The sequence below is a fragment of the Phoenix dactylifera genome, chromosome 8 (assembly GCF_051530095.1).
Source record: "Phoenix dactylifera cultivar Ajwa chromosome 8, Ajwa_hap1_PhDact_Kaust_v1.1, whole genome shotgun sequence".
Lineage (NCBI taxonomy): Eukaryota > Viridiplantae > Streptophyta > Magnoliopsida > Arecales > Arecaceae > Phoenix > Phoenix dactylifera.
The window spans coordinates 4,451,894-4,469,217 of NC_143197.1; the positions used below are offsets into that span (position 1 = coordinate 4,451,894).

The 17,324-nt window shown below is 38.3% G+C and overlaps 3 protein-coding genes across 11 annotated transcripts in view; all 3 read right to left on the reverse strand.

Moving 5' to 3' along the window:
* Positions 1-4,787: 4,787 nt before the first annotated feature.
* On the reverse strand, positions 4,788-8,200 carry LOC103702081 (uncharacterized). The gene is made up of 2 exons (XM_008784369.5): positions 7,346-8,200; positions 4,788-6,962 (listed from the first exon to the last, which is right to left on the reverse strand). Exon 2 carries the CDS (start codon positions 6,817-6,819, stop codon positions 5,062-5,064), a length of 1,758 nt encoding a protein of 585 aa, XP_008782591.2. The 5' UTR covers positions 6,820-6,962; positions 7,346-8,200; the 3' UTR covers positions 4,788-5,061.
* Positions 8,201-8,345: 145 nt separating this feature from the next.
* Positions 8,346-13,794, reverse strand: LOC120110166 (uncharacterized). 2 transcript variants are annotated; one of them, XM_039124340.3, is made up of 3 exons: positions 11,816-13,794; positions 9,058-10,892; positions 8,346-8,797 (listed from the first exon to the last, which is right to left on the reverse strand). In XM_039124340.3, exons 2-3 carry the CDS (start codon positions 10,703-10,705, stop codon positions 8,784-8,786), a joined length of 1,662 nt encoding a protein of 553 aa, XP_038980268.2. In that variant the 5' UTR covers positions 10,706-10,892; positions 11,816-13,794; the 3' UTR covers positions 8,346-8,783. The 2 variants fall into 2 exon arrangements, with proteins under 2 accessions (XP_038980268.2, XP_038980267.2); XM_039124339.3 differs by lacking the exon at positions 8,346-8,797 and having other exon boundaries at positions 8,807-10,892.
* A 143-nt stretch (positions 13,795-13,937) lies between these two features.
* Positions 13,938-17,324, reverse strand: part of LOC103702084 (D-alanine-D-alanine ligase family) — a 29,299-nt gene continuing 25,912 nt past the window's right edge. For 7 of the 8 annotated variants that reach the window (XM_008784375.5, XM_088702452.2, XM_088702450.2 and 4 more), the window contains 4 exons: positions 16,837-16,882; positions 15,355-15,463; positions 14,231-14,293; positions 13,938-14,139 (listed from right to left, as the gene is read on the reverse strand). In XM_008784375.5, the coding sequence (XP_008782597.3) occupies positions 14,059-14,139; positions 14,231-14,293; positions 15,355-15,463; positions 16,837-16,882 (299 nt within the window). In that variant the 3' untranslated portion in view covers positions 13,938-14,058. Of the gene's footprint in view, positions 14,140-14,230; positions 14,294-15,354; positions 15,464-16,836; positions 16,883-17,324 lie in introns of those variants that run through there. The other variant, XR_015967810.2, reaches the window with a different exon arrangement.

The following is a 17,324-nucleotide window of genomic DNA, read 5'->3' on the forward strand; positions in this document are numbered from 1 at the left end:
TTACAAGGATTGTTCAACCATACAACAACGTGAGAAAAAAAAAAAGACATAATTTGTTTAGTTGTATGCCATTATTTATTTATTTTATCATAAAACAATATATGCCGTGGTTTATTTCTTTGTATGCTATTGTTTATTTCCTCTCTCATAAGCAAATATATGCCATAGTTTGTTTTCGTCTATGTCATTATTTGTTTCCTCTAAAATAGGAGTAAATTTCATTAGGATTAACAGATGTGATTGGTGAAGTCGATTTGGTGGTGTTAATAGATGATATGTTGTAATTAACACCCCCTCAAGCAAAATGGTGCATGAGTATGTTGAACTTGGATCAAAGTTGAGGGAACCTTTAGGCCTGGGTAAATATATCAGCCAATTGATTAACTGTGCTAACAACAAACCCTGAATATCACTATATATATCTTCCTCATGCAAGCAGAGAAAAGCTCAGCCAAACTTTTCTTAATACAAGTGCTTTAGTGGGATGTGCTAATCAAATGGATTGAAATCCTCTCGCTACAATAGTATGAGATTTATCCACTCTAATTTTAGTGACCACAAATCATATGGCTATTTATATGAGTTTCTAATGTCAAACTTATCCCCCAGGCTATCTAGTTTAGCATCCCTTGCAAACAACTTTAGGATTGCCATCAAGATTTATTATCATAAAGGCTGTCTTAAGAAAACTAATGCAGAAAAACTTGTACCATATTATGAGATACTACTTTCAAGTATAATTCTTAAATCCGAACCAAAGACCAACTTAGTGATTCAGAAGGATCACTAGATTTAACATGGACCACTTTGGCCACTATAGATGGAATTGGATAGGATCTAAGAGTGAGATCCATCACATCAAAAATCCGAATCATGCGCCATTCGAAGATCATAACTTAGTTATATAATGCCTCCAAAAAGGGCCGTGCCCGTAGCGATCAGATCCAAATTCCATCGTTTGGGCCCAAAATAGACCTGTCAAACCAAAAACTTTCTTTTCAAATTTTTTATTTTAATTGGACGTATGTTCCAATCCGAAAAGAATTACGTGGAGTGATAGAAGAAAAAGTTGATGTAAGAGTCAAGATTTACGTCCTATAGGATTTTAGCTTTTTTGTGTTCATTTTTACTAATCATAACTATTTTAGAAAAGTAAATTCTATTAGAATTAAAAGAGAAATCCGATCTAAATTATGCAAGGGCAAACCTCACTTTTATGATAGTTAATGAAACAAAGGGGATCTAAACCCTATTTTCACCAATTTTTCATCCATTTTTAAATTTTTTTTTCAAAGATTCGAATTAAGTAGGTTGAAAAAATTCTTCTTTTTTTCCCGATCGGATCACATGGTCAAGAATCTGCATCATCAGGTAATCAGTCCAACTATTAGGTCAGTTGATGATTAGATTTACATATAAAAAATAAAATATATAAAACTAGTATATAATTATATTAATTTTTATTTATATACTGCTTTATAAATTACATTGTTCAACATCATATAATAGTCTTTACTTGTACCATAAATAGAAAAGTGAATCATTTAATTTTAAAAATAAAAAAAATATATGATGTAACAAACTAAATAAGACTTATTGGTATTTTCAACATTTTAAATAATAAATTTTAAGAATATAAAAAAAAATTAAAATGAGTATGTATGTATATTCAACTTAAATTGCGGTTTTGAACCACTTCAAATGCATTCTCGATCTTATAGCAAAAAGTGGATAGGCCAAGGTTCTAATTCATCGATTCTTGCATGCTTGATTCATCAGTCTTACAAAAACCATGCAACTCAATGGTTCTCCACTAGTTCAAACATATTTTTGGTACTTTTTGATCAATTAACCTGTATTTCTGATCTTATAGGAAAATTGGATTGTCTAGGGTTCTAGTTCACCGATTCTCTCGTCCCTCAAATCGGTCCGATTCAACTTTAATGATTATATTTTAAAGGTTAGGTTGAGCATAAGTCAACCTTTATGAAAACCAATTCACCTAGTTCATGCTCACCAACTAGAGCAAGCATCAATCAGCCGAACCAAGAACAAAATAAATCAATACAGATCCAGAGCAAATGTGCTCTCTTGTAAGTGAGTTGAATAGAGAGACTTTGTAAAAGGAGATTGACGAGGTGGATAGCAAGACGGTATTGCTTGTTCCGTGTCCAAATTATTAATTTTGTGCATGCCGCGGCTTTGAGAGCAAGATGTAATGACAAGCAGAAAAAATTTCCTGCTTAAGTCTCCATAACGAGCTCCAAACTGTAAGGTCAAATTTTGCTGGCTCTACGAAAGAAGAATCCGGGCCCCACCACCACCCACTTCCATCGTGTTGTTGACTTTCCGGCGTGTTCGTCAAGGATGACGGCTACATCAGCTCAACAGCTAGAGCAGTGAATTAATAGGGCTGCGGATTGGATGTCGATGACAACCCCCAATTGCTTCGAGATATTTAGACAATAAAAAAAAATGGAGGAGCATTTCAGACTAAGCATGTATTTCGTGAAGTTAATAGGGGTGCGGATTGGATGGTCGCTTATATGGCCAACCATGTTGGGAATGCCTTATGGGCCCCTGGGCGCTCCGAAATATTCTGTTTTCTGATTTTCTTGGATGCATTCGTACTCGTCAGGTATGAATTACCCGCTCTAGCAAAAAAAAAAATCTAATAGAATTCTTTTGCTCCATTCACGTTTACGCTTCATTATGCACTCAGTTTTTTTATATATAAATCAAGAGTCATCAAATCATATTTTTTTTTATGCATAAATAATGTAAAGATAGTAGGTCATGGTTAACGGCTTAGGTGATCTATGTGGAATCTTTGCTGTCCAATTCAAAAAAGATATAATTCTTTAAAAGTTATACGAGGTATCTAGAATTAGCAATTACCTATAGCTAATATCTGGCTTTAGTTATTGCATTTAATGCTCAAATTATTTGGTTAAAAGTGATTAAAAATTTGGTTGAGCCCTCGGTAAGTGAGGTGGGTTTGGGACAGATATTTTCTAAGCTGTAACATGCCATCATTTTTTGACTTCGATTTTTTTAGGCTATAGTATGGCATCATTTTTAACTTTTATATACAAAACTGAGGTTTTAGGTCAGTGGTTTCACCATAAAAGGCTTCAACTATTCTATGTAACCATTAAAACACCAAATAGTTACTTGAGCTCTTTTAACACATGAATTTCAAATTCAGATAAGATATCGGGCGAGGTATTTTGATGGGGTAGGCATCAGGATGGGACCATCTTGTCATCGTCTTAGCATCTCGATCAATGCATTTTAAAATATCCCTATCCCAAATATCGGGATGGGAAACGGTTCATCCTTTTCCATAAATAGAAAAACGGAATTGGCCTCATTCTAGGGATTTGAAACCTTTCTTTAACGTATTAATTAGTGAAGCTCAAAAAGAAATTGTCAAACTTGCATGAGCTACAAGTTGGCAGATTTAGAGGATCTCTTGCTTAATTATAAAAGTTTCAAGGATGAGCTCAGAAGTGGACCAGGAACAGCTGCACTGGCGTAAGAGTCAAGAAAAAAAAGTAATTTAAAGTCTATTAATTTTATATTTATTTAAAATAATAAAATAATAATTAGAAATTTTGATTGATGGTCCAAGAAACGATGCGGCGTATTGAGCACTCCGATTTTGTTGAATGGAATTATTTGTCAACCATTTAGGATGCTTCCGAACACTTGTGTTGTTTAACTCTTTTCATTAACCCAAAAAAACCGTTATTATTTCACTATGAAGTTGTTAATATTTTATTATAAAAAGGGCCGGCTCCAACTGGTGGAACGTGGATCACGGAAGGACGAACGGTCATAATTTGACTTGTTAATGGCTGACGAAAGAGGAGGTTGACCTTCACTTTTGACCAGATATGATTGCACTTGTCGTCCAGTTTTCAAACCTGGAAATGTAGCGCAGGGCTAATTGGAGGATATAAGCAGCAAGGCTTGGGTCTTCCTTTCTATCAACTACAATTTAAGGCTATGTTTGGATAGGAGAAGTTGGGCTCTTGGGCTCTAGAATGATAATGAAAATGAGTAACGCCCTCTTAAGTTATTTGGTTGGTGGAAGTTCTATTTCTATTCCGATTTTCATTTTAATTTTAGTCGGGAACCAAATATATAAAAAATAATACATGATCATTCATATTTCCATTTCAAACTGTTGATTCTGATTCTAATTTCAATCGCAAACCAAATGACAACTCCAGCAACATAAGGTTTTATGCATTTGGAAAGTAGTTACCATATAAATGTTGCTAATCCCCATGGTGAAGAAATGTCAAAATTAGATAACTTGGTCCTTCAAAAAAAAATTCACTTTCCATGTTTCTCAAAAAAAAAAACAGTCTCCATGAAAAAAATGCAGCCTTTTTGTCTTTCTTTCTTCGTCTGGCCGCCATTTTATATTTCAATGAAACCTGATCACAAATCTTTAGAGAGATAGATCTTCTGCCTCAGGTCTTTATCTGCATATTGGATTGCATCATTTTATTCCTTCTATTTACAAATTGATATCCATCCCGAAAGCCAAATTGCTTAAGAAGAAAAAAGTTCTCTTATTTCAATTCAATGAATCATAGCCAATATGTAGTTTCCAGATATATTACATAATGTCAAGGTTGACCTGTACCATTTGATTTTCATTTTATCTGTAAAGTTCTAGTATTCATCCAAGACAAAACAGCCTGCATGATTTGTTCTAGAAGCTCCCTTTCTCGATGGTCCGATCATGAATTATGAACCAAACCGATCACCCAGAAGAAATCTAAAATGCATAGATACTGAAATAGACCAATATTCTTGGTCAATATAACAGTTTTCATAGGAGGAATTGTTAATCGGGTACTAATGTATCTAGAAAGCAAACTTTTCTCTTGATAATTTGGAAAAGATAGTGTATACAGAGAAAAATTTCCTGTATAAGCTTGAGCAAGTGATACCGAAGAAGCTACATACAAGAACTTTTTCTTTGAGAACGCAGTAGGCACCAAGTGCCTAAAGATTTCATTAACATAATCCTGAAGACTCGAGTCAGCCATTCTGAATGGAAGCTGATGAATCATCCCGTGCCTGTAAATGGGGAAAATGTGGTGGTGCAGCTGAATTACCATCACCAACTTTCTTCAATGACGGTATTAATGGTCGAACAGGTGGTCTCAATGCATCATCAGAAGCTAATATGGAAGACTCCACCTGCATCACATGCAGCTGATCAATTTGAATGCCATGCTCCTCTCCCACCCCCGTCGAATTTGGCAACTTAGCAGGGTAGGAGATTGGAAACTGAGAGGCACCATCTGTTCCAAACTTTGTACTTAATCCCCCCTCACGAGGTAGAGGAGTTAGAAAAGGACTGCTCTCTTCATCACCTTCCAATTGCTTTCTGTAGAGGCTGCCATCTTCCACATCATATAAATTTCCTGTGCGCACTTCCTGAGCTAGAGAACAAGCCCAGCAAAACATCCACTGGGCGTAATCGGGCAGCGAGGGGGAGCCGAGACATGGAGTATTCCCAGGAAGTTTGAATCTTTTCCTCATCTGGATCCTCCAGAAACCACCATAAACCAAACCAAAGGCGCAGAGAACTATCCCTGCAGTCCCCACCATATCACCAATAACTTGGTCATGAATTTTCAGCGCTGAAATGTTGAAAATCCAGAATGGAGCAGCACACAGGAGAAGGAAGGTGACAATATGGACATACATGTTCCCAAATCCAAGCCTTTCCATGTTCCAACCAAAGACGCAGAAAGTACAGAATAAGGAAAGGCAGCTCACAGTAATATCATCCCCACAATCAAATAGCCCCCCTGCCCACTCTGGTTCGCTCACTACAACTCTTCGATCGTTCAACGCCAAGCCGACCATATTATAGTGCTTAACATCAGCACTAGAATTTCGACGTGGTGATTCTTCATCCGAGTCAGAATTGTACTCCCTGCCAAGAGGACTGTATACAGTGTAGGCACCGGCAATGATGGTTGTCGCAGTGCCGAGAACAACAAAGAAATTTTCAGCAAATTCTGGTCGTCGTGTCCTTGTATATCCCCAGTAGAGTCCACACAAGGCATACTGAGAGAAACAGGTGATGTGGAGGAGCACAAGAACCACCATCATATGAGCCCACTCGTGAGGTCGGTAAGCTCCACTCTTGCAATATGTTTTTCTAAGTCTTATGATGTCTTCTGATCTCCATCTGCATAGAAGAACAAAGTGGTGGAACAGATTTGGATGTTGATATAGACTCATGAGCGTGAAGAGAGCATTGAGAACTTGGTTGTTGATCTCAATCCAATGATTTCTCGAGGATTTTGTGGGGAATGCTTTATCTAGCAGTCCAAGCAGGAGTAGGCCCAGCATAGAGGCAGAGATGGCAACACATACTAACCAAATAAGAAGAGCAGCATTCATGGGATGCTTTATCCATTCCTTGCAGATATCCACAAGAGAAGCCCAGTTGATTTTCCTGATAAAGTTGATATGGAAATGCTGTTGCGTGCCAACAGGAGAAGAAACTGAAAGCGAAATCTCCTCTCTTTCATCCACAGTTCGCTGGAGGATGGTTAATGGGGAAGAGAATCCTAGTTTCTTAAACCAGTCTCTTGAGAGATCAGCCCTCAAGAAATCGAGAAATCGTCTCTTGTGATTTTTCGGATATGATAATTCCGTTTGATTAACTGATGGAATGGAAACACGAATGCTTTCAATGAGTTCGGTGGCATCTGAATTCGTGCCCAACTCGAGTTCTCTGAGGATTTCTTTGGTGTACTCGTTGCCATTTGATAACATCTCTCTGTTCGATTACATAAAACACCCACGAACCCTTGCTTCGCCACTGTTGTCGAGTCCCCTCCGAAGAAGTAAGTGAACAATCGACTATCCTATAACTCAATGGATTTCAACAACCTTAGTCAACCTCTCATCAAAATTTCCTGCAAAAAAAAAACACTTATCAAGTTATATCATCACCACCTCTCTCATAACAGTAAGAATTCGGCAGAAAACTTGTTCTATAATATAACTTTCTGATTTATGAAGTTCAATAGATCAGCATTAGCTCGCAAGTTTTTCCAGTTTCAGGAAAAATATTTCGCAAAAGTGAAAAATAATTTCGTTAGGTACGGAGATTTCCATTTTCTTGGGAAAAAAAATCAGAGATTTTCGAATCACCCAGAAGAAGAGTTGAATTAGGGAAAAAAAGAAAAAGAAAAAGACGAAAAAACAAGTAAGGATACGACTACATTCGAAAACCAAATATATATAGTTAGGATCAAGATCTATTCAATATATAACCGATGTGGGACTAAACACGTACCGGTCCAGATCCTCACAAAAGATGGCAGAGATTGCATAGTATAGTTCCGGCAAGAGAACTGAGCATCGGAACTCCTCCCGTCCTCCCGGCGTGAAAGGAAATCACCCAGAAAGAAGCTTTAGAACCAGAGAAGTTTCCTTGTTAGTGGCCCTTGAATTGGGAAGAGAAGACTTCGACATCACCATAGCGGGAAGAAACGGTCAAGCGCGGCTCAGCAGACGCTCCAACCCACGCCGTGTCCAAAAGAGAGCTCGGTCACCACTTTCCCCAGTATAACGACAAAAGGCTCTTGAGACGACCAAACGGGAACATTGGAATCCAACTTTAGAATTTGGGAACAAGGAAAAGGAATAGCGAAGCATGACCATGTCAAACCCCCAATGAGATATCGTAGGATATGAGCATCAGTTTGATCAAGCCAAACCTGCTTGCAATTATTGACTTGGAAACGCCCACCACTTTCTTCCCATCTTTTCTGACATTGGTTTCTTCATTTAAGAACCTGCTGCGGTCTAATGCACTCAGAGACTCGTATTAGTTGTCGCACAAAACCATAGTTTAGAATTTAGGGCAGAAGCTTCCAGTCAGCAGGCACCATGTAGGCATAGACCATTCAAACAACACGGTGGAGCGGTAGGAGCAGAATATTGGACTGGTATTGGTTGCTAGGGTTTATTTAAATATTGATTTCACAGCTCCAAAGTGCTTCTCTTAATGGTTCTATAATTGGTTGCGTTTCTGAAGTCGTCATGTAACAACCGAATTGGGATCATGTCTTGCAGCTCATCAGATAAAAATTCAAAGAACGAAACTGGAACAATCTGACATGAAGAACCTGAAAATTTGGTGCAAGAATATGATAGCTCTTCGAACAGCTTCCTCTTGGTTGCATGCCATTGTAATGCTGCAGAATACCGGGATTTAACGAGATGGGATGCAATTCTAATAGAATCTTGTCCTGGATATCAGATTCGAGAGGCAAACAGCATGGACCAGTCCGTCAAGAAAATGCATGCGATGCAACACTATTTGGATAATATTTCTGGAAATACTTGGAAGAATTTGAAGCCACAGTGCTCACAATTATTACCCCAGATAATCAGTTGGCTTAAAACTCCCGGCTCCAGAAATGACACTGATTATAGTCATTATAATACAAACAAGATAAGAAAGATTACATGAGTACCAGCAAAGCTGGTTCATTTCATCCACAACAAGACACCTTAATGTAGCAGCTCCTGCAGAAATGAGAGATCTTCTATCATGAAGTGAAGATCATCTCATAAGCATCGTTTGCATGACTGATTCAGCATTTTAAACCTCATTTGCAGGTGATTAAGGGTCTGAAAAATTTTGGCATTCATTTCAGCATAATATACTTCTCATGAGCTAGGCACCAGAGACTTCATTGATGGTGGAAATGGAACAGATGAGATCCTCAAAAGATTGGGTCTGTGCACATGAAAGGAAGGTAATTATGGATGATAATTGCATGCACAAATTGGATATCACTCATCTCTACACCAAGGACAGGTGTAGAAAAAAAATGATCGCTATATCAACAACAATTTCTGTGAAGATATTCTATACAACAACGGAAGCATCAAAAATGGATATGTTGGCTAGGATATCACGCTCCATACACCATGACAACATATTATCTTATCTTTGTATCACAGATAGGACAGGTGGCTTCATTGTTTCATCTTTACCTTGTACTGAGGAGTCCTTGACGATGGGCAAATGCCGTTCCGGAGCTAAACCACCTGAAGATCTGATAGGACTTGTTAAATTGGCCATCCTGAGGAGGGATTGGTTGGAATCGCCCTGTGAAGAGCTAGGGCTTGATCTGAAGGAAGTAGACCCAGCTTCACGAGGCAGAGGGAACAGCATTGGTGGAGTGCTATTGTTCATTTCCTTCAAGTATAATTTATCTTCCACAACATCGTAGTAGTCTGCTGTCCTCACCTCCTGAGCAAGAGAACACGAACAACAGCAAAGCCATTGAAAACAATCTGCAATTGCTGGTTTACCACAACAGAAGGTATTTCCAGGAAGGTTAAATTTCTTCCTCATCTGAATCCTCCAAAAACCACCATACAACAAACCAAAGATGCAGAGCAAAAAGCCTGTGATTCCCAATGTTTCTCGAATAACCTCATTGTCGATATTGACAGCTGCCAAGTTGAAGATAAAAAAGGGAGCCAGACAAAACAGAAGGAAAGTTGCTATATGAACATACATGTTACCAAACCCAAGCCTATCCATATTCCATCCAAAAATACAGCAGCTGCAGAACACTGAGAGATACGCCAGAGAAATATCATCCCAGAAATCAAACAGTCCCCCCACCCATTGTGGGCTACTTTCTGCAACCCTGCTTTCATCACCTACAATAAAAGAGTATCTCTTTTCTAAAGATTTCAGCCGGAGATGAGCAGGTCTGCTATCAACGGCAGAGCTAGTCTGACCCTTTGCTTCCTGATCTATTTCAGTCTCATATTCCTTCCCGAGGGGGCTAAGAATGTTGTACACACTGGCAATTGCTGGTGCACCAATTGCAACAGATATGCACAGGCCAACTCCAATAGCAGGTCTTTTGGATCTTGGGTATCCTAAGTTAAGACCACACAAGGCATACTGAGCGAAACAATTGATATGAAGAAGAATCACTACGATCATCATATGCTTCCAGTCATTAGGCTTGTTTGTTCCATTTTTGCAGTATATTTTTCGGAGCTTTAGAGCATCTTCTGGTCTCCATCGGCACAAAAGCACAAGATGGTGAAATCGTTTGGGATGTTGATAGAGGCACATAAGGGTAAATAGTGCATTGAGGATTTGATTGTTGACTTCAAACCAGGTGTCTCGTTGGGATTTTCTTGGTAACACACCATTCAACATTCCAGTCATGACAAGGAACAGGATAGCACCTGAGATGGCAACACAGGCAATCCAAACAAACAGCACCATGTTCAAGGGATCTCTTATCCATTCCTTACACATTCTCCATAGAGAAACCCAGTTGATTTTCCTGGCAAAGGGCACACTGAAACGTCCAGAACGATTTTGACTTACAGGAGAGATATCATCTCTTTCCTCTGCCATCCGCCGGAACTTGGACGAAGGGGAAGACAACCTACTGGAAGATCCAAATTTCACAAACATGGATTTACCTGGAAAAGCTGCTGCCCCCCTCAGAAATTTATTCCTGTGTTTCTTGTCATCTAAAAGTCCTCTTTGAGATGTACTAACATGAACAGAGATATGATCCTTTGCCTCGTAACCACTAGGTGTTTTTGCTGGCCCAAATTCTTCCTGAATTTCATCTGTGTGTTTCACATAACCACTTGAAACCATTCTCTTGTTTAGTATCAGAAAGCCTGATTTATAGTGAATGTTTTCTGGGGATTTTCTGTGGCTTGACGAAAACTAGCCCTTCTGACTATAAGATCTGCACCTGCTCTTCAATCTCAGTGTAAAAACAGAAGAAGCATATCATATTTTCATTTATCCTTTATTATCCTGATTTTCATGAGAGAATAACCTGAAACCAAACCATTCAAAATAACAATTACTAATTTCCTAAGCAGTGCAAGGCTTCATAAACCTTTGTTCTTAAGATCAGCAACCAAGGCTACCAAATTATCAGCTATCAATTGTATTTTCTTCAGAAAGTTAATCATAGATTCCTAAAGTAGTTCTGTTTTACATCAAAAGGGGAAAAAAAACCATAGACTCCTAAAGTAAATTCTCATTTGATGATTGCAGCAATCTATGCTTACAGAAGTCAACTGTAATGAAGAGTAAAAACACTAACATGAAGAAGCTGACATGCATAAAAGAACAAAATTAGATGATAAATAATATGAATATACAAAATGTCACCCATTTTTTGGTAAAAAGAAATTATACACCTACGTTATTAGCTATATTATTATGATTATAAGAATTAATATGTCAAAAATTAACTATTAAAAAGGTTTTTTCGAAGTACTCCCCGTCAATAACTCAAACTAAGTTTACAAAGAGTTCATAATACTGGCAACTCAAAACAAAAGACATGAATATTATTTGGTTTGATCTAATTAGATCCAGAACACAGAACCATAGAATTCAATACTTCTGTACACAAATTTGGTACCTTCAAGAAAGGAAGCCCTAAACTTTAAGGCTAGAAGCACCGATTAAACTACTCTCACATGAAAAGAACAACAGGATCTACTTCAGCACCAGATTTTTACTAATTAAACCTACACTTCCTAACCAAAGCATGCAGATGTAAAGCGCGATCCATATATTAGGTCATCCATAAAGCAACAAGCCATGAAACAAGCAGGCATATCATCCCCAACAACTCAAAAATATTCTGTATTTCGGCTAAAATTTTGATGCAGAAAGCTAGCTTGGAGAATATCGAACCCTAGTAGAACAAAGAAAGCCTAATTCAAAAGCCAAAAATATACGCACACTAAATTCTGGAGAGAGGCGAGAAACGATGGAAGCCCCTCCTCATCTTCATCCTCTTCAAGTGCAGAGAAGCTTAAAAGGATAAAAAGCGGGTAAAGGTGAGCCAGAAAGGGAAATAGGGAAGAGAGGTGCTCGAGGCGAGCGCGTTAAAAGCTTCGCATGCTTAATTTTCTTGAAGGGAACCTTCCGCTCCGCGTCAAAAGCACGAAGGCTGAGAATTTTGAACAGTTGGCGGAACTTCCAGAGAAGGAAGAATGGACAACACAACACAAATAAATAAATAAATAAAACAATGATATTTCCATCCCCCCGTGCCTTCCGGGAAAGGAAAAAAAAAAAAAAAAACCTTTCCAAATATATAAAAAAGGAAAAAATAAATAATCCAAACTCACAAAAAATGAAAATAAAGTGTACCTGTTTTTTTTGCAAAATCTCCAATTGATTCAGAGCATAAATTCAAACTAAGAGCTGCTTCTAGTTCGTGTGGCCTAGGGAAGTAATAATTTTTTTTTTTTTTGAGAAGAATGGAGGTTTAGAGGACCAACCATATTTAGAAAAAGTATACTAAGTAGAAGAAGAAAATAAAAAAGAAAAGATAAAAACGGGCGAACCAACAAGCCCAACCAGGCCATGGAACAGTCCAACAAAGTACATCAGCCCAGCCAGCCTAAACCAGCCCATTTCTTATCCTCCATTCCTCGTCGAGCTCTGCCGCTCCTGCGACTTGGTCACAGCCCATTTCTTAGCATCCTCATACACCTCCGTGATTCGACATCGTCGCTGTCTCCACTCTATGGCTCGGCAGCCGTCGCCCTCGAGCACGAAAGCTATGGCCACCAGTCTTCGTCCTCACCTACACAGCACCTCCATCACCAGTCTTCATCCTCGTCGCCTCCAATACCACCACTTTGAACGTCGACCTATTCCTCACCATTGACTGAGATAGGCAACTTTTAAGACTTTTTTCCCTCCCACCACTTCGGCTTCATCGCGAGGTCGCTGCTCCACCCATTGTCCCCATCGGCTACTACTGGGCGGCCATTCACAGTTGCCGGCATGGAAGGCAAAAGACTCCAATTGCCAAGAATAGGGGAGGTTGGAGGGAAGAGGCTAGAGAGGAAAGAGTTGGCGGGTGGGGGGCCAAACGGAACGCATCTTGGTCCATCTCTCTCTCTCTCGAACCTTTCCCAAATCTCAGAGCTTCTCTCTCTAGAAAATCCTAGAAGCAAATGGGAAGTAATTATATCTTCGAAAATCATATAACCTAGTTCAACCTATTTATTGAGCGTTCAGCTGCTGCTTGCACCATGACAACCTGACATTACAACGTAGTGCTGCATGATTAAAAATGAACTTTAAGTTGACAGTGTTCTCTAATCACAGGGTTAGCAGGACATCCGTTTCAGGCAGAATGCGATCCAGTCATTTGAAGCATTATTGTGATAAACCTGTCTATGAGAACATATAAAATAATCAAGCCCCACATAATTTCAGCCTTGGGCATGTACAATGTATTGCAGTAATTCCTGATGCTGAAATTTCAATTTCAAAGCAAGCCCAGCTCGCTCCCACCTCCATGCAGTCATAACATAAACTAGCCTTTCTACGTAAGTTATATTTGCTTCCATATCTGCCTCTTCTTCAATGTCCCAACTTCATTTAACAAACCTTCATCTGTATTTAATGCAGTCACTACTGAGGAAGCCATAGACTTCTTTAGTTCGGCAGTCAATGGGCCTCGACCGCGACTTCAGAGAGTACATAACCCCCTGTTACAGAAAGGAGCAAACAGGAACAGAGGAAAAAGAAATAGAGAATAAGAGATATTCAGAAGGTTCCATACAACAGCCACCATGGTTAGCACAGACAGACAATCTGCTGTGACACAAATGACTTTGGGGATAAATACCAGGGTGGCCTAATGATGATACCTGGAGAGAGAAGGTTCAATAATTATAAAATAAGCCATCAGCTGGCCCGCATATTATAGAGGAGATCACAACGGCAGTCTTTCTAGCACCACATTAGTGGCTCACCGCTCCAAGTATTTATCTACTCCTTCAACTGCAACCCCTTGCAATTTAGATGCAACCCAAGCACCGAATGGGACTCCACAAAAGACTTTGGCACTTGAAAAATTTTCATCAAATAATCCCTTAAATTTGTTTTAGCAAGGACACGGATTGCCACTTTTCACATACATTTTAATTATTCTTAGAAAGTGATGCACAGATGTTAAAAATCTATTCAGATCTTTGAAAGGCCAAGTCAAGAACCATCCTGAAAAATTGTTGGGGATAGATTGGTGGTTGTTCCACGAGTGCCTGAAATGGCAAAGAACAGAAACCAATGGACCTGAGATGGTAGCACTATATCAAGAATGCTTCTTATTGTTATTGAGGACTTCACTATTACCTGATGAATCAAGACAGTGGATGGAGTCATCCCAGGTACTGTGTTAACCTCTATCACCAGTACCTGAAAAGAGCCATATTTAAAATAAATTAATAAAAATATATCATACATTTGTCCATTTTTTAGCATGGCACACTTTCAAGGGATAACTATTTTAGTTGTGTTCTTTGCCAAAACACATGATTCATCATCCAAGTCAATGATCCACATGGCTCACCTTGTTCCCCATATTTTGAAAGATAAATCAACCAAAATTCAAGTGAACCAGGTTGTTTAGCAACCACCAATTGACACAGTCATCACGTTCCATTGTTGAAATCTGTTCGCTTAAAATGACCATTTGTTTCATAGGTGATGAGTTTCCAAAGCATATTTTGTTTCTAGATGTTTAGGATGTTATAGATCATGAAGAGTGCAATGGATCATTAATTTGGATGTCCTATCACACAAATTTAACTTCAGGTATAGCTAAGTAGCTAGGTTGTGTCCAGTTTACGCTAAAGCTGCCTTCTTTATATACTTGTACTATCAGATTTTAATTAAAAAAAAACACTGGTAAATAATCTTGAGAATACATGTATTATCAAACTAAAACAAACCTTGGTTGAAACTTAATTTATTTCGGAATTTTCCATGGCTATAAATCATGTAAATTTTTTAAGAGGTGTTGGATGCACTGATACACTCCATGCATCCTAGCCCAGTATGGGCAAGAAGTGCAACTGGAAGTTCCGAGTTCAACTATGTAGAGTAGGCAGAGAGAGTAAGAGAGATTGGAGAGCCAGTAGAGTTGATCCCAAATTCTTGGGTCACTGATATCTTGGGTATACATTTGTTCGAGTTTGCTACACTAACAGTCTAACTGTCCTATAAGTATTCCAGTGCCGACCAGACACAGATGCATGCACAGCAGCCGCGTACACTTGCAATTAAGACCAATTGTTTCTGACATAGAAGAGATACAAAGACAGTAAGTTCGCTTTTTAATTTTGAAAGAAGTTCTTTTTCTTAGGTTCTTTAAAACATTAGCATAATATCATTATCTGAAAAGTCAAATAGTTCCTAACAAAACAAAGTCGAATAGTGACGATAGAATATTCAATTAATTGAGAAGATCAGCTTACCTCCCCACTGTATGCATTCACAAATGCATCAATTCGTGAAAAACCTTCCAACCCCAAATAATTTGCTATTTCCTCCATCCGCTGTTTGCATCTTTGCAAGGCATCATTACTGAAGAAATTGGGCAAGCGATCTCCTCAGAAGGATGATACAGTACAGGTTCTTTTGAAGACAAAATGCGCATGTGAATGAAAGTCTCAATGCATGTTACTTTATCAAGCTCCTTTTGGTCATTAGCATATTAGTTGCAAAGTTTAAAAGAGATAACAACAATAAACTTCATGACGGATTTGTCCCAGCAAGGAGTACTAGTTACGTAATTTATGATATATGAGCACACAATCTGTGAGTTCATGCACCCGCAACAAGCAGAAATCTGTTAGAAGCATCAAGAGAGTGCACTTTTGTTAATTAAAAAGCTTCCTATGTGATTATTCGAGAGGGAGTACCATGATTCTGATTGTCAAACAATGAGAGGGAGTACCATGATTCTGATTGTCAAACAATGAGACGCTTCATCCAACCTACTTAACCAAATCTGAAAAGCTTTCATTACCTGCTGTTACACTGTCCAGAGTTTCCTCCCAATAGTATAAGATGAATTAGATTTTCCAAAATTAGGTTTTAATCAAGGATAAATGTTATACTCTAGTCATCACGTGTCAAAGCTTCTGATAGAATTTGCACATTGTTCATGCTATTTATCATGTATCAAGGTTCCATCTCAGCAAAGCACAGATATTGTGGGCAAACTAAGTTCATTTTAGCTCCAATGTCAAAACTGCCATCAAAACTGCACAGCCACATTTTATGCGCACAATACAAGCTATTCTCTCTGTATTCATATCAATATCTCTCAATTATGTTAAGTTCTTATCAAATAAATTTCAATATGGAGAAATTATTTCCTATATTGTGAGAATACATTCACATCCAAGTCAAGGCACTTGACAAGATGTTTTTGAATTTTTTATATGTAGACAACAAAAGAATGCAGAGTCTCAGTGACAGATGATATTTCAATAGACTGAAGTGCCAAAACACTAACAAGGCAGCACAATAAAATATTAAGGTTTGTAATGTATGCGTATTTGCTTATACATACATACCTACATGCATGAATGCACATACAACTACAAGCTTTGTCTGAAATGTTTTGAGTTGCTTTCGTGGAACCTACTCCACCTATATTGCTAAGGAAACACCGCTCTACGCCAGCTTCAATAGCTAAAGTTGACTCATTGATGATTTTCTTGACTTACATTTGGATAATAGTATCTAGAGATTAAATCAAATGCCAGATTCCTGCATAATGTCAGGCATCCTAACCATCCAGTGAACACAAAGCTATAATGCCTCAAAAGTAATTAGAAAATGAGTTAGAAAACTCCATCCAAACCACTTTTTGTATAGCCGCCCAAACCACTAAACGTACTTCTAGAAGCAATTAAAATATAGGTGAGATCAAGGATTTTAAAACAAACCTAATAATTGTTGCTGGAGGTGGTGTCAAGTTGATGCCAGTTCCACCTACAAAACAGTCAGTTTTAGTAGTCAATATCATTAGCTTAAAGGAACATATATAGTTGTTAAATATTATGTGTTGTCATTCATGCAACTAATCTCTACGATAACATAGTACATGTATAACAATATTACAGAGAAGTTCTTGACCAGGCTACAACCAAATTAAAGATTGTCCACTATCACCTACATTTGAGACCCTTCTTGCTAAAACTTTGTCCACTTGAAACTAAATTTTATAATCAGGCATTTGCCTGATTTAAAGGCTTCATCTAATTAAATTTTTGGTCAAGATCCCAGGTGATAGGTTTAGTAGCAGAGTCTAGGTTTTAAGACTTGTTGATGACAAAGGTGGAAGAGAACCTTGGGTACACTTAAGGATAAAAGAAAGCAAGGCAAGTTCAGATAGAAAATTGGTTCAACTGCCTGGTTGTAGGGTGGGGTTTTG

Coding starts and splice junctions, on each gene's coding strand:
- LOC120110166 (XM_039124339.3), bottom strand. CDS start 10,705: ATGGTTTCAAGTGGTTATGTGAAACACACAGATGAAATTCAGGAAGAA.
- LOC103702081 (XM_008784369.5), bottom strand. CDS start 6,819: ATGTTATCAAATGGCAACGAGTACACCAAAGAAATCCTCAGAGAACTC.